A 15,066-nucleotide genomic window follows, 5' to 3' on the forward strand; every position below is an offset into this window, starting at 1 on the left:
AACCCCAGCATCTCTGCAGTGCCACACCCACCCTCAGTGCCCAGTGCAGTGCCAGCTCCGTGTGTAAGCCACTTCCCTTCCCACTGAGGGAAGTGTCAGCACCAGATGAGCCATCACAGTGCCCAGGGCTGCCCAGCCTGGTGCTGCCACCATGGGCCCCCAGACCGTGCTGCCGGGCCCAGGGAATGGAGCTCCTTGCACCGGTGACATGAGAGACCTTCAGACCTCACAGCGTCGTGTCCCAGCACTTGAGATCCCAGGGCTGCACGGCTGGAGCATCCCAGGACCCCACTCATCACCCCCTGCACCCCATCCTGGTTCCCTCCACAAAGACGCCAGATGCTCCGGAATATCCAAGAAACGCTGCATTAGGCAGGTTCAGGATAATCTCAGCTCTCCCGCCCCTTTTCTCCCACAAAGGTCTTGTCTTAATCCCCGGGAGCGAGCGGCTGTGCAGCCCAGCACTCTCCCTTTCAGCCCCTCACCAGCTCCGGGGGGCTGGGATGTTCACGGAATCCATCACCAGCACTGGGGGGGGCCATGGAGCCCCTCCCCAGAGCCGGGGTGGCCATGGAATCCATCACCAGCTCCGGTGGGGCCGTGGAACCCAGAGCCAGCACCAGCACCGGAGGTCTGGAGTGGCCTTGGAGCCCCTGTCATCGTGTCTTGGCCACCGCCCACTCAAACCACCCATGGCCTGGAGGGACCCCACGGCCCCCTGAGGGGGATGGAGCAGTGGGGCTGGCTGGGAACAAGGAGACGAGGGCGGCGGAGGGGAGGTGTGGGTGCTGTAGCCCAGTGGGTGTCACAGTCACGATTGGAACGGTGGCATCCCTGCACCGCGCCTGGGAGGGGCCGGGAGACCCCACTCACAACCCCCTCCAGGGGAAGCTTCCCGCGATCCCGCCCCCCCAGCGCATCCCCGCGGTGCCGGGACCCCACTCATGACCCCACTCAGGTCCCCACTCCCGCGGGACCCCCCTGAGCGGGGCCGCGTTGGGGACAAGGGTCACCCCCCCCAGGCCCCCCGCCCCACTCGGGTTTGAATGGAGGGCGTGGGACAGCCCGTGACGTGGCGCGGCGCCATTGGCCCGGGCGGGGCGATGACATCACCGGCGCGGCGGGGGGGCTCCGTTCCGGCGCGGCGCGGCCATGGACCGGCGGCGGCGGGGCCCGGGCGAGCAGGTACGGGGGGGCCGGGGGCTCCGGGGGTCGGGCCGGCTCGGCTCGGGGAGCCCCGGCTCGGCTCGGCTGGACCGGCTCGGCTGGACCCTGCTCGGGGGGAGGCAGCCGCGCTCGCTCGGCTATTGTCCGGTGAACGGGCGGGGTCCCCGGGGCTGCCCCGCTCCGGTACCGGGCAGGGGGGGGCGGCGGTGACCCCCCACCTCAATTCCCGCGGGGTCGTGGGGTCTGTCCCGTGGCGCGGGTGGGAGAAAGGGTTAACAGGATGCGGAGCGGTGTTTGCCCGGAGTGGGGCACCGGCCCGGCACACCCCGCCCCGCCGGCGACCGGTGACCGCTCACCCGCGGCTCCGGCGAGCCCCGCGTGGGGCCGGCGGTGGTCGGAGCCGGCGGTGGTCGCGGCCGGGGCGGTGGCTGCCCGCGGCCCGACTCGGGGAGGTGGATCCTCCCCGTGCTGGAGCGGCTCCAGGGGCACCCCGGGGCTGGCCGGGGCTGGGCGCCGACGGGTGCTGAGTCAGAGCCGCCCGAAATCCCCGTCTCTCTCATCCCCCGGCGGCCCGGGACAGGGGTCGGGGTCCCGGCCGGCTCCCAGCCTGCCCTGCTCCCAGTCCCTGCGCGACACACGCCGCTCCCATGGGTGCCCCGCAGAGAGAGACCTGCCCTGCTCTGCCAGCCCTGGGCACGGGACTGGCTCCCCAACTCGCTCCGGTGCCCCAGAGAGAGGGAGCTGCGCGGCTGTGCCAGCCCTGGGCGCGGAGCCGGCTCCCAAACCCGCTCCGGTGCCTGTGGAGCTGGGACTCAGTGGGCAGCGGCCGCTCGCGGGGCGCTGGACTCGTCCCACGCCGCCCCGGTTTGACCCCTGCAGCAGCAGCGTTAAGTATGGATGTTTCCAAGCGCCGAATCTATGGATCAGGAGGGCTGTTTCAAAAGGAGTTGGGATCTATACAGTAGGGAAGCTGTTCCAAAGGGATCGTTAATGGGCTGGGGTAGAAACTGAGGCACAGCGTGCACTCTGCACCCCGGGACGGGGCTCTCTCCCCGGCCGAGCGCACAGTAAACAAGTCTGTTTTGGACGCAGCTCCCTCGGAAACCGTGGAGCGATTCCAGCTGAGGTTTAGCCCCGGGGAGGCTCGGTGGATTTGGGTCTAGGGGTGCAGAGCGAGGCTGCCCTGAGCCCCCATCCCCGGGGGTCCGTGCCATGGGCTGCCCGGCCGCGGGGCTCCCTGCGCGGCCCCCCCGGCCAGCCCCGCTGCCGGCGGCGTTGTGCTGACCGTGCCGCTCTCTCCCTTTGTTCGCTGGGTTTTGTCCTGAGCACAAACAGCCGCCGCGGGCCCCCCGAGCCGGCTGCTGTGGGCTGCGGGCCCCCCGGCAGGTAGGGAGCCGTGGCCGCGCTGTGGGAAGTCTGCCTGTTTACTTCCCGTCCACCTCAGCGAAACCGCAGGAATTCGGAGCCCAGCGGAGGTCGGGAGGTCTGTTTAGCCCCGGTATCCTGTCGGACCCCGGCCAGCCCCTGTTGTTGTGAGAGAAGGAGCCAGGACCAGCGAGGAGATAACCTTTCCCCTCGGAAGAGTCCCCTCCTGGCTCTGGAGAGCCGCGGGCTGGTTCGTGGCCCCATAGCAGGAGGATTTATGGTCCTGTGCGTGTTCTGGCGTGTCCTGCCAATAGTTCCTTGCTGAACTCTGGCTACCTCCTGGATGTTGGCAGTCCCTCGGGGAGCGCTTCTCTGCTTTTGGCACTGGCGTGCCGGCGCTGGGGCGGTGAGTTCCCCAGCCTGGCGCTGCTCCGTGTACTGAGAGCCCTGGCGAGAGCCGAGCTTTGCCTCCCGCCCGCCCCGTGTGCCATCTCGCTGTCCCTGCCTCTGATGCTCGCTGTCAGTTGCCTTTCAACTTCCAGAGGCTGCTCCGTGCATCCCACGGCTGAGCTGAGCTGCAGCGGCGTCCCGATGCCAGGGACAGGACCAGACCTGTCACCGTGCCGGGGTGGAGGCGGTCACCGGGGCGCCGGGGCTGCCCGCACTGACAGGACCGTCTGCCCCCAGGCCCTGGGAAGACTCGCTGGGGAGCCCGACCGAGGGTGTGACAGTGGCTTGGTCCCCTCCTGGGGCTGGCAGTGACAGGGTGTGATCAGTGCCCTGTCTCCAGCAGCCGTCTGCCAGGCTCCAACATCAAAGGGCCGCCTGTGCCGGATCCCCGAGGGGCAGCGCTTCCCAAAGTGGGGCTGAGCAGGCTCCGTGTCCTCCCTGCCCCCTGTGCGGGTTCTCCCTGGCCCTGGGCGGTGTGGGGGGCCCAACCGGCCCGGCCCAGCCCCTGCCCCAGCACCCGGCAGGGTGGGGAGAGCATCCTCTGATCTCGGGGCTGCAGGGACTGCAGAGCCTGGGGTGCTGTGCATGGCAAAGCCGGGGAGCTCGTTTGGAGCCAGCCGAGCCGGCCGGGATGCTTTCCTGGCTTGGCTTTCCCAGCCTGGGAGCAGGACGAGCCGGGGGCAGGACGCGTGGGAGCGTGGCTGGACTCGGCGTTTCCCCTGTGTGTGTGCACCCATTCCCTGCCCTCCTTCTCTGAGCCACTTGTCCCTCTGGTCCCCACGTGTGACTGGTGCTGAGCGGGATGAGATGGAGAGGATGGAGGAGGGGGTCTCATGGGAAGCCTGCACCATCAGGGTACACGGTCCTGTCCCACTTCCACACTGGCTGCAGGATCCCACTGTTCTGCAAGCAGATACTCATTTACAGGGACAATTGTGTCCCTGGGCACCTGAGGCTCTCACTGCTCAGAGCTCATGCTAACAAAGGGCTCAGAGGGCAGGTGGGAAGCGGCACAGGGCTGTCAGTACACTTTATCCCTCTTTTCCTCAACCTGTGCTCGGAGGTCTCATCCCCTCCCCTTGCTCCAAAGCACTGCTGGGACGTGGCCGTGCTCTGGGCTCTCTGCCTCAGGATGGGCAGTGCTGCCAGGTGCCTGTGAAGTCTCGGGTTACCAGCAGCTTCCCCTGGTAGGTGGCTGGAGAGGCAGCACCAGCGATGCCTGGCCTGGTTTCGTTTGTGAAAGCGCCGGCAGCGGGAATGTCACAGGATCCGCTCTCCCCGAGCGAGAGGAGGAGAAAAGGGCTCTGTGTGCTGCTCCCCTGGGCAGGACGGGGTGGGCAGCTGGGCTGTGCGGGCAGCAGAGCCCCACTGTGCTACCATCACCCCTCAGGGTGAGCTGGGAGAGAAACATCGAGGGGTGTGGGGAGATTTTGGCTGCTGTGAAAGAGCTTTGAGGGCAGGAGTGTTGAGGGGGGTGTGGTGCTGGTTTGGGGGCTGTGATGGTGATGGAGCTCTGCTGGCCGGGGCGGCTGTGCTCCGATGTCCCGCTCCAACCTCCCGGTGGCCCCTTTGGTGCGGCTTGCAAAGTATCTCACAAATGCTGAACTTGGCCCCGAAATCTAAATACGAGGCAGGGACAGTCCCCAGATGGCCTAAATCAGCAGCACGGTTGCCTGGCCCAGCTGGGGAGCTCGCCGGGAGTGTTTGTTTTATGGAAAACCAAAGGCTGGAGGAATGCCGGCCTGGAAGGAGACTTGGGAAGGGGAAGGCGTTCGTGCCGTGCACACGCGCTCAGCCGGGCACGCACCCCAGGGAGCGGGTCCTGCTCAGGCTGGGCCTCTCTGGGGTGGTGGGATCCTGCACGGGGCTGGACAGGGAGTGTGGCCACATGCCACCAGTGCCCTGGCCGGCCCCATATGGAAGCCATGCACGGGAGGGCTGGGCACCAGGACTTTGCACCCACTCGGGGTCAGAGTCCATCCTGCCCGGCCGCAGCCTGCCTGAGGTCCTGTTGCTCCTGCAGGGGACAGGAGGGTATCACAGGGTGGATTTGGGGAGGGACGAGGGTGGAGCCCTCCCTTTGCCATGCTGGGAGCTGGGCGGTGGGTCCCGCGGCACCCTGCGGTGTCCAGCTGAGCAGGGCTGGGGTGTGCTGGGACCATCGCTGCCCGTGGGCTGTGGGGACAAGGCTGGCTTCCAGCCGACCCTGCGGAGCCATTCAGCTGCACCCTGGGGCTGGGTGGGCAGCGGGGGGATGTGGCCCCCGCCCCAGGCTCTCTCAGAGGACAGACGTGTCCGTCCCTTCCCCGTGCGTGTCACGGGGCCGCGGTGTCGCCGGCGGTGCCCGCGGGGAGGAAGCGGGCGGCCACAAGCCCTTCCTCCCCGGCAGCCCCTCCCGGGACCACCTGGGGCTGCCTGGCGCCATGGGAAGCGCGGGATGCGGTGACGTGGTCTGTGTCCTTGTCCCCTCCCGCGTGGCTGCGGGCACTGGGCTGGACAGGTCGGCCGTGGCACCGAGGGGCCCGTGGGAAGGAGTAACGTGCCCGTGCACACCCCACCCCGCCGGAGCCCTCGTCATTTCTGTCACCTCTGAGTCACAGCCGTGACGATGAGGTGGCCGGGGAGGGTGGGGATGGTCACACATGGGCTCAGCGCCGGGGAGCAGTGAGGATGGAGGGGTTTGGGGTGCAGCAGGGCTGTGTCCCCATGTCCCCGTGCTGCCAAGCGTGAAGAGGTACCCGTGGGGTGCTTGTGTGTCCCCCTCCCCGGTTCCCCTTGTCCCCCTGCTCGGCGTGCGGTGCCTCCCGGGGGCTCTACGCCCTCTTCACACACTTCCTGCCGTCTGTTTCCAATTCCTTCTGGCGTCTGCTCCTTTCTGCTTTCTTCCAATTAAAAAAAAAAAAATCCCAGGCATCTCCTCGGCGTGCGACTGGTGGAAGCTGGAGCTGCCGTGCCCCGCTCCAGCGGGCTGGGGCTGCACGGGGAGGGGACAGGGGTGCCCTGCATCCCTTTTGGTGCCCGTTCATGTGGGGCACAGGGGCAGGGATCATCCCAAACGATCCCTTTGCCCAGATCTTTCTCCTGTGGATGTCTGCTCCGTGGATAAGGTCTGGGACCCGCTTCAGGGGGTATGGGGAGCTTGGGAGGGGTCAGAGGATGTGTTCCCCATGGAACAATGCCCCGTGTGGAGGCTATTCCTGAGGGAACCAAGCAGCTTGTGGGCATGGGGTCGCATTTTGCAGCTTGGCAGGGTGAAGGCCCGTCCATGTCCTCAAAGCCTGACCATGTCCTTCTGTCCTCTCCCCCAGGAGTGACCCGTCTGTGACGCCGGTGGGATCCCAGCCGTGGAGCCCCAGCTGTGAGCACCGGCGGGGCCGGCGGGACACGGTGCAGCTCTGCCCAGCCTCCCCTCACCGCCACCATGCCGATCCTCAAGCAGCTCGTGTCCAACTCTGCCCACTCCAAGCGCCGCTCGCGGGCCGACCTGACGGCCGAGATGATCAGCGCGCCCCTGGGGGACTTCCGCCACACCATGCACGTGGGGCGCGCGGGGGACGCCTTCGGGGACACCTCCTTCCTCACCAGCAAGGCCGGGGAGCCGGTGCCGGAGGCGGGCGAGGAGCCGGGAGCCTCCAAACCCAGCCTGTTGTCCCGCCGCTTCCGCAGCAGCAAGCGCTCGCAGTCGGTGACGCGCGGTGACCGGCGGGACATGCTGGGCTCGCTGCGGGACTCGGCGCTCTTCGTCAAGAACGCCGTGTCCCTGCCCCAGCTCAACGAGAAGGAGGTGGACAGGAGCGCGGGGCAGCTGCCCAAGAGCCTCTCCTCCAGCCCCGTCAAGAAGCCCGAGGAGATGAGCCCCGAAGAGCAGCAGCGCCCGAATGGGGCGGCCGCGGGGCCGCTGAGCCCCAGCTTGGATGAGCGCGACTTCGGGGACATCACGGAGCTGCCCGTCGTGGTGGCCAAGGGCGGGGCGGGCATGAAGCACGCCGAGTCCATCATGTCCTTCCACATCGACCTGGGGCCCTCCATGCTCGGGGACGTCCTGAGCATCATGGATAAGGATCAGTGGGAGCAGGACGAAGACCCCGAGGCGGAGGAGAGCCACGAGGAGGAGGGGGAGGCCGCCCTGCCCGGCTCCCCGGTGGTGGCGGTGGCGGCCCCGCCGAGCCAGAGCCCGGCCCGTGGGCCCAGGGACAGCAGTCCAGCATCCAGCTGCACCTCGGGGCCCGAGGAGCGCAGCCCTGTCCCCAGGCCACCGAGCCAGCGGGGGGGGCCCCCAAAACGCCCCGACAGGGAGTTCTCGTTTGCTGATGAAGATGATGATGAGATACGAGTATAAAGGAGGGCGGCCGAGCCGAGGGTCTGGTTCTCACTGCGGTTCTTGGACATGGGGCTGAACACCCCGGTGCTGCAACGGTGGCACCAGGGAAGACGTGACTCCTCCCTCCTTCCCTCTCCCTGTGCCATGGCAGGACAGTGATCTGCTCCCAGGGCCAATCTGCTCCCAGGGCTCGGGGCATTCCCGACATCTCTCAGCACTTCCTGGGAGGGGAAGGCAGACTCAGTTTTGGTTCTTTCTGTTGGACTTTGGATATTAGCTCTTCTCTCCTGCCCCCCTGCCCACGTAAAGCAATTTAGGATCCAACAAGATGAGCCTTTGGAGTTCTAGCCCCTGTAGTAATATATATTTTTTTTCCTGCCGTACGGTTTTTACTGTTTTCTGATTTGTACTTAACTTTCTTTACTCTCGCTTTTGGTTTTAACGGAGGGGAGATTTCCCATGAGGAAGAACTTGGCTCTGGAGCTCAGAGGTGGCCCAGGACTGTGGGCAGCTTCACCTCCTTGGGTTTCTTGTGGACTTTCTGCAGAGCAAGAGCCTCCAGCCCTGTGCCATGGCAGGTGCTCGGATGCATGGATGGATGGATGGATCCATCCCAGATGTTTGACCCTCCAACCAGCCCAGGGGTCACAAGGATGCCCCCAACCAGCCCAGGCACCGGCTGCTCCTGGGGGTGCTGATGGAAGCGTGGGTCTGTCCCCCCTGGGAGGAGCACCTGGAAGCCCCCTGAGCCAGGGAGCCCCGATGCCCCGGTGCCGTGGGGCTGGTGGGGCCGGGCAGTGCCAACACTGGGCTGGTGCAGGCAGCTGGAACAGGAGGTTTTATACCATGTATGTACAGATGCAAAGAATAAAAGGAAATGGTAGTGACTGCAATGGCCTGAGTTCCTGAGGGATGAGATCTGTGGGGACCTGCTCCCCGAGCAGGACCAGTTCCCTGTGCTGCCGCTGTCCCCGGCCCCCGTCCTGCTGCCTCCACCTTCGAGCCCGTCCCTGGCTGTGATCCTGTCCTGGCCGGAGTTTGGGCACCTGCAGTGGCCGTGCTTTCTCGGCCCACGGCGGGAGGAAGCGGGAGAGCTCCCGCTGGCCGGATCTGGCTCCGGGCTGGGCCCCTCCGGCCACACGGCTCCTGCCAAGGGACAGCTCTGCCAACACTGCTCTGCCCCCAGCCCTGCTCCCTCCCTGCCAGCCAGGGAGGAGGAGAGGGTGATGGTGGGGCAGGACTGGCTGTCCCTTCTCCCACGGGCTGGGGGCCAGGGCTCGGGGTGCCCTGGGGGCTCCCGTCCCTGCGGGGAATCCATAGCCCTGGATGATCCTGGCATGGAGAGCAGGGCAGGTCACTCCCATTCCAGAGCCAGCTTCCCACAGCTCAGCCACTGGTGTAATGGGGCTGTGCCAGGACTGCCTTCCCATTCCAGCCCCAGAGCCCTTCCCAAGTGGGTGGAGAGCGTGGCTCTGCTGGGATTACCAGCCAGGACCTCCTCACCAGTGATGGAGAGGGAAGGATTTGGCCCCCCCAACATCTCCCAGCTCTAGAAAGGGCTGGATGCCCCAGTCCTCCCAAATGGATGTCCCCTGGTGAAGCCGGTGGGAGCGGGCAAGTGCTGCTCCACAGTGGGGACACAATGGGGTCCTGTGCGTGCTCTTGGCAGGACACAACACCCTGGGCAGGGGACATTGGGCCATTGTCTGGGACAGGGAGAACAACAGCAGCTGCAGCTGGTAGCTCTGAGCTCACCAGGCTGCCTCTGCCCCCATTGCCAGGGCACAGCCCCCTGTCCTGTGCCAGGGTCCCACATCCATCCCCCGAGCCCATGGTCCTGGTTGCTGTCCCCTGGGAGGTCACCAGGCTGCTGGGGGACTCGTGGCTCCTCCTGTCCCCGAGGGGTGCTCTGACACAAACCAGCAGGGCAGGGTGGCTCCCTGGGCTTTACACCCTCTGCCAGGACCCCCTCGCTCCCCGGGGCTGTGGGGATGGGGGGGCCCTGGGGTGACCCTTCACGGGCTGCCTGTGACCGTCACTTGGCCACCCTGATCTTTGTGACGCCTGTCGGCTCCAGGCTCCTGCTCGGCAGCGCTGCAGTACCACGAGCTGACAGGGCAGAAAGTGTGTGCTGGGCTGCTGAGCACACCCGGGACACGGCCCCGCTCCACGGGACAGGGAGGAGGCCCTGGAACGGCACGAGCGAGCAGGGACAGGGGCAGCCCAACAGGACCTGGGCTAGTGGGGAGTAACACTGTTCCCCAGCAGCACTGCTGCCAGCCCAGTGTCCTGCCAGTGTCTGCTGCAGGGGAGCACAGGCTGCACCCCCAACCTCCCAAAACCACCCACAGGCACAGCACGGGCTGGGACATCCCGTCACACCCCCGGGGTGGGTCCAGGATGTGGCCACACGGGTGCTGAGTGGCTGCTGGGTGGGTGCCCAGCACCCTGCACGGGGCTGTGGCCCCACGGGCAGCGCTCCGGCAGCGCTGGTCCAGTGCCTTTATCCCTAGTGACAGAATGGGAGCAGGGCTCCATCCCGATGTGTCAGCCCACGGCGCCCCAGGCGATGCACGGGCCGCGGGAGCCGCGTGACGGAGGAGGACGGAGCGTGAGGGTAAATCCAGGGGCTGGGTGGGCTGAGGAGGACGGAGCGTGAGGGTAAATCCAGGGGCTGGGTGGGCTGTGCCGGGCGGGCTCCGGGAAGCACCGCGGCCACGCCTGGAATGTGCCACTGAAGCCTGGCACACGTGGAAGCCCCCAGCCCAACAGCTGGGACTGGAGGGGCTTCTGAGCAGCCTGAGCTAGTGGAAGGTGTCCCTGCCCATGGCAGGGAGTGGAATGAGAGGAGCTTTAAGGTCCCTCCCAACCCAAACCATTCCATGATTCATCGGGATGCACAATGACCTGGCTGCCCCTCCAGGAGCCCGGGGTCTGTCCTGCCAGGTGCTGGAGAGTGGGGCTGGTGCTGCTGTGCACCCAGAGCGTGCTCAATGCACCCAGAGCACAACAGAACCCACACAGGATCCATCCCATGCTACGGGAATGTACAACTCCAGCACTCCAGCCACATTTGGCTCCACGTTTAAGGCCTCGGAGTGAGGGGTTAACCCAGCTCCTGGCCAGCCCCAGCTGGTTTTTCTGGAGCAAAAGCAGATGTGGGAGCAGGGAGGCAGTGAGGGGGATGGATGGGGCCGGGGGCTGAGCTTCTCAGCTGCAGCACCAGGCAATCAGGGCTGCAAATTGGGATCAGATGTGGGCAGCTTCCCGCTCTAAATGGAGCGCTCCGGGCGGTTGCCTGGATTGGCTTTGCTCTGGCTGGGGAGGAGGAGGAAGAGGAGGGTTTCTGAGTGCTGCTGGGGCCCAAGGTGGCTGCAGGGACCCTCAGAGCGTGGTGCTCCCTTGGCAGAGCTGTGTTTTCCTTGGGCAGCCCTACTACTGGGCCCTGTGAGCTGTGCTTCCCTGCCTCTTTCCCTGCTTCCTTCCCTGTCTGTGCCAGGCTGGAGGGGGCTCTTGCTGGAGCGGGGGTGATGCAGGAGTTGGTGGCTGGTGTGGAGAAGATCAGGTTTGACCTGGAGGTCGATGTGGAGCAGCAGCAAGGAGCTCGGCCCCTGCCCTTCCCGGGGGTGGACAGTAAGTTGGGGACAGGGTCCTGTCACAGCTCCCTGTGCTGGGGAGGGCTCAGACACCTCCAGGGCACCCAGACCTTGGCAGCGCCAGGTGAACTGAGCCCTGAGTGCCCAGTGAGTGCTTCAAACCTCTTCCACACCCAGGAAAGCTCCTGCTGGTGTGTCCCGAGCTGGGGGTGCTGGGAGTTTCTGGGTGCAGGGAGGACTGGGGGGGGCCGTGGGGGACAGGCTGGCTGTGACAGGGGTGCCATGGCCAGGCGTGCAGGGCCCCTCCAGGCACGGTGGCAGGGCCAAGACCGCGGTGTGCAGGCACTGGCTGCGGGGGCTCTGCAAGAGGGGCGACGGCTGCGACTTCCTGCACGAGCACGACGCCACCGGGATGCCCGAGTGCTATTTCTACTCCAAGTTTGGTAGGTGCAGGACCGGGCTGTGCACCCCGGAAATCCTCTTCCCACCCCTCGCGGAGCCTGTACCCTCCCAGCACTCGTGTCCCTCCGGGCTGGCCTCGAGCAAGTGCCTGATGCCACCTCCTGACTGCGGGAAGAAGTGCCACTGTCACCCTCCCGGGTGTTCCCCCGGTCCAAACCCGGGTGCTCTCAGGGCGCCCCAGTTCCTCCCATCCAGCCCATCCCTGAGTGATTCCCGCTCTGTTTTGTTTATCCCACCTGTCCCACCCCTTGTCTCCCGCAGGCGAGTGCAGCAACAAGGACTGTCCCTTCCTGCACGTCGATGCCACCCCCAGCACCATGGGCTGTCCCTGGTACGACCGCGGGTTCTGCAGGCACGGTGAGCTGCTGGGACGGGGGAGGGTGGGCAGGGGCTGCCCGTGTGCCCACCGGTGATGTGGGGCCGGACCCCGCTGCTGGCACAACCTCCTGCCCCCTCTGAGGTGGCCGAGCCACAGCGGGGTGACCCACGGCGTGGCTGGGACTGGGACAGGAACCCGGTGGGGGTTTTGGGCTTGGGGCAGCAAAGAGTTCACCGGGGCTGCTGGGAAAGCTGAGCTCCCAAAATCCCGGTGTGACGTGTCCCTGCAAACCTCTGCTCTGCGTGGCAGGTCCCCGGTGCAAGTACAAGCACACACGGAGGGTGATGTGTGCCAACTACCTGGTGGGGTTCTGCCCAGAGGGACCCAAGTGCAAGTTCGTGCAGTACGTACTGGGCAGGCTGGGGGGGCCTGGAACACGGCTGGGGGGGACAGCCCCCTCTCTGAGGGGGCAGAGGTGGCCCTGTGGTCCTTGCAGGGTCAGGGATGAGGCTGCTTTGGGACCTGAACCGTTCTGGTCTCTCCCCACATCCAACCAGGGTTTGCAGTGGGTGGGCAGGGAACAGTCCTGGTCCCCATGGGGGTGCCTGTACCAGCCCCAAGACATCCCTGAGAGGTTGTGGGAGCCACAGGAGGATCTGAGAGTACCACAGGGAGTAACTGCCTGTCCTCTGTGTCCATTCCCAGCCTCAAGGCCGGGCTGATGACGAGCAGCACGGATCCCTCCAAGGTGAAGCCCTTTCCTCTGCGCACTGGGGTGATGCTCCAGCTGCCCCACAGCTCTTATGGGACAGCAGCTGCCAACTGCCCCTCCTGCCCCATTCCCCCCAGGAAACTGGCTGTCCATGGGGGCTGGTACAGCGGGATCTGGCTGCTGGTGAGGAGAGGGGAGGCGAGGACATGCCATCCACAGAGCCACCTCCACGAGTCACACAGCACCTGGCAGCACATCTGTGGGACATCAGTGGCTGCCCCTCGGGCCCACAGAGCCTGCTGGAACGAGGTACCTGCTCCAAGGTGAGTGTTTTTGGGAATGGGAGGGCTGGGAGCAGTGTTCTCCCCTTGGAGGGTGATGGTGAGGGACAGCGTGTGGCGTGGGGACAGGCTCCCACAGTATACCCAAAACAGCCTTTGTCTGGAAATATGCATTTTCCCTGGGTTTTTTTGGGCTCTGGAGTCTGTCCCTGGAGAGCTGGGGTGGGAACCAGCTGGGAAGGAGGGATCTAGTGGGACTGAAATAACCTGACTGCAAGGGGAGGGACTTGGGTGGTGATAAACCAGTGGGAGAGCCCAGAGAGCAGAGAATCCCTCTGGGTCAGAGGTTTGGTGCAGCTGGAGGTCTTGAGGTGCTGTTTCCAGATGGGAGCTGTGCTGGAACATGGCATGGCTCCAGGAACCCACTCCCTGGGAAATGATGTGAAAATGAACACGTGGGAATGTGGCAGAGGGTTGATGCAGCACAAATCCAATGCCTGTCTCTCCCTGTGCCCCCAGAGCGGACAGGTCAGTCCCTACACTGGTGAGAGTGGGAGGACTCAGCTGGAAATGCTGCTGGGGAAGTGACTCCAGTGGTCCCACACAGATCAGGGAAGGAGGACACCCTAAAATATGATGGAGATGGAGAGACAGCACCAGGGCAGCTGGTGGACTAGAAAAGCCAGTCGGGTTTGCTCAGCACCAGCTCACAGTTTGCACAAGCAGCAGAGAAATCACTTAATGCAAGGAAAATTGGACTTCCCACAGCTGGCTCTGGACAGGCCGGGCCAGCAGCAGCAGCACCCCCAGGTTTGAAGGGACTGGCTTGTGCCAGGCCCTGGGCACGAGGGTGAGGGTGTGCTCATCCCCTGGGAAGGGGGCACAAAGCACCGTGTCTGAGATCACAGACCAAGCAGGAAAGGAAAAATCCACAAAGGTTTTTATTGCTGGTGAGAGAATTTCTCGTGAACCACCTCCGACACAGCACTACTGCACCTCGCTGAATAAAGAGCTCAGATTTTTAATTCTTGGCTTTATTTTTCATGCCTGTAACATGACCAACCCTTTCCCAGACATGTTTGGGAATGGCAGGCTCCAACTAGCACTCCTGTCTCCTTGTCTGTCTGATGCAGACACGGGTTTGCCCTTTGGGCACAACAACTCCTACAATGGATTTTTCTCCTCCAGAAATAGGGCACTGTGGTCTGAGCTGCTGCTTTAGTGCCTTCACAAAGGTTCTGACCAGTCCCACCAGTACAAGGGGTGAGTATAAACTGGGCTTTGCCGGGGGAATTTAAAGGGAATTGTTATTGGGATTGAAGCCCACCCTGCCACAAACCTCACTGCTACAGCATAATGTCAATTAATCTCTAATAACAGCTCAGGGCAGGAGCCTGTCCTGTGTCTGCCGTGCCAAAGCGAGGGATTTGGGATTCTGCAGACTCCAAGAGCTCTACTGCACACATGGATCTCTCAGGGGTAGCTCTAATGCTTCTTTATTTCTCTACTGAAAGCTCCCTGACCCACAGAGGGGTGACCACGGGCTGTCACTGTCACCCCTCTGCTGCACGAGGGCCCCTGCCAAGCAGCCCCCACCTTCCAGCCCCTGTCCTGACAGCAAACAGGCCTCTGTGCTGGGAATCTGCTGGGACACTGGCTGTGAGCACTTCTGCTGCCTCCCAAGGAGCTGTGACCGTCCTGGGGGTGCTGCTCCAGCTCCTTCAGTGGTATTTACGCCAGCGGTGACGCTCTGGAAAAACAGGGAAGAAAACATTCCAGTGTCAGCACAAAGGGATGCTTGGGGGCTCCAGAGGTGGGCTCTGCCCAGTTCCTGATGAGTCTCACTATAGCTTCTCTGTGCATGAGCAAGGGGAAACCACCCCACCACCAGCAAACCCCTTGTCACTTGTGAGGAAATCCAGGGAATGGGAGCTCTGTGTTGCAACATCTCCTCCCTCTGCTCTGTGCAGGGTTTCAAAGTGCTCCTGACATTCCTGGTGCTCCCCAGGGAGAAGCTGTGAGTAAGCAACTGTTATCACCACTTTTAGTGACTAAATTCCTCTGCTTCCCTCCAGAACCCTGCTCTCTCAGCTCTGATATTGGTCTTAACTGTGGACTATTTAAATTATTCCAGAGCTTTAATTAACAGGAATGGTAAATAGACTTCCCAACTGCTGCAAGAGGGAGAGTGCCTGAAATAAGAGAGACCCCAAGCAGGAAATCTTACTGAAGTGCTGATAGTTCCAGCTGTAGCTGAGCAGGCAGTACCCAGTCAGGAGCATGGAGATCCCAGTGTGTCCCCCCCTCCTCACGTTGATGTATTTGGCATAATAACTGTTCCAGGCTGTTGGGAGACAAAGGAAAGGGACAAATCATGTGCTGGTCTTTGGAAT

General features: G+C 64.1%; 3 protein-coding genes across 4 annotated transcripts in view; 2 read left to right on the plus strand and 1 right to left on the minus strand.

The window, feature by feature from the left end:
* The first annotated feature begins 1,144 nt into the window (after positions 1-1,144).
* On the plus strand, positions 1,145-8,196 carry CDC42EP4 (CDC42 effector protein 4). 2 transcript variants are annotated; one of them, XM_017811800.1, is made up of 2 exons: positions 1,145-1,185; positions 6,291-8,196. In XM_017811800.1, the coding sequence occupies exon 2, from the start codon at positions 6,404-6,406 to the stop codon at positions 7,319-7,321; it is 918 nt and encodes a 305-aa protein (XP_017667289.1). In that variant the 5' UTR covers positions 1,145-1,185; positions 6,291-6,403; the 3' UTR covers positions 7,322-8,196. The 2 variants fall into 2 exon arrangements, with proteins under 2 accessions (XP_017667289.1, XP_017667290.1); XM_017811801.1 differs by lacking the exon at positions 1,145-1,185 and adding an exon at positions 4,941-5,016.
* Positions 8,197-10,833: 2,637 nt separating this feature from the next.
* Positions 10,834-13,261, plus strand: CPSF4L (cleavage and polyadenylation specific factor 4 like). The gene is made up of 6 exons (XM_017811813.1): positions 10,834-10,936; positions 11,136-11,342; positions 11,623-11,718; positions 11,990-12,083; positions 12,386-12,575; positions 13,193-13,261. Exons 1-6 carry the CDS (start codon positions 10,834-10,836, stop codon positions 13,259-13,261), a joined length of 759 nt encoding a protein of 252 aa, XP_017667302.1.
* Positions 13,262-13,597: 336 nt separating this feature from the next.
* The window catches only part of CUNH17orf80 (chromosome unknown C17orf80 homolog), a 3,930-nt gene continuing 2,461 nt past the window's right edge, over positions 13,598-15,066 (minus strand). Inside the window, exons 3-4 of the mRNA XM_017811996.1 lie at positions 14,901-15,017; positions 13,598-14,423 (exon numbers count right to left, since the gene is read on the minus strand). Coding sequence (XP_017667485.1) covers positions 14,395-14,423; positions 14,901-15,017 — 146 coding nt within the window. The 3' untranslated portion in view covers positions 13,598-14,394. The remainder of the gene's footprint in view (positions 14,424-14,900; positions 15,018-15,066) is intronic.

The sequence above is a fragment of the Lepidothrix coronata genome, unplaced genomic scaffold (assembly GCF_001604755.1).
Source record: "Lepidothrix coronata isolate B3197 unplaced genomic scaffold, Lepidothrix_coronata-1.0 Scaffold34, whole genome shotgun sequence".
Lineage (NCBI taxonomy): Eukaryota > Metazoa > Chordata > Aves > Passeriformes > Pipridae > Lepidothrix > Lepidothrix coronata.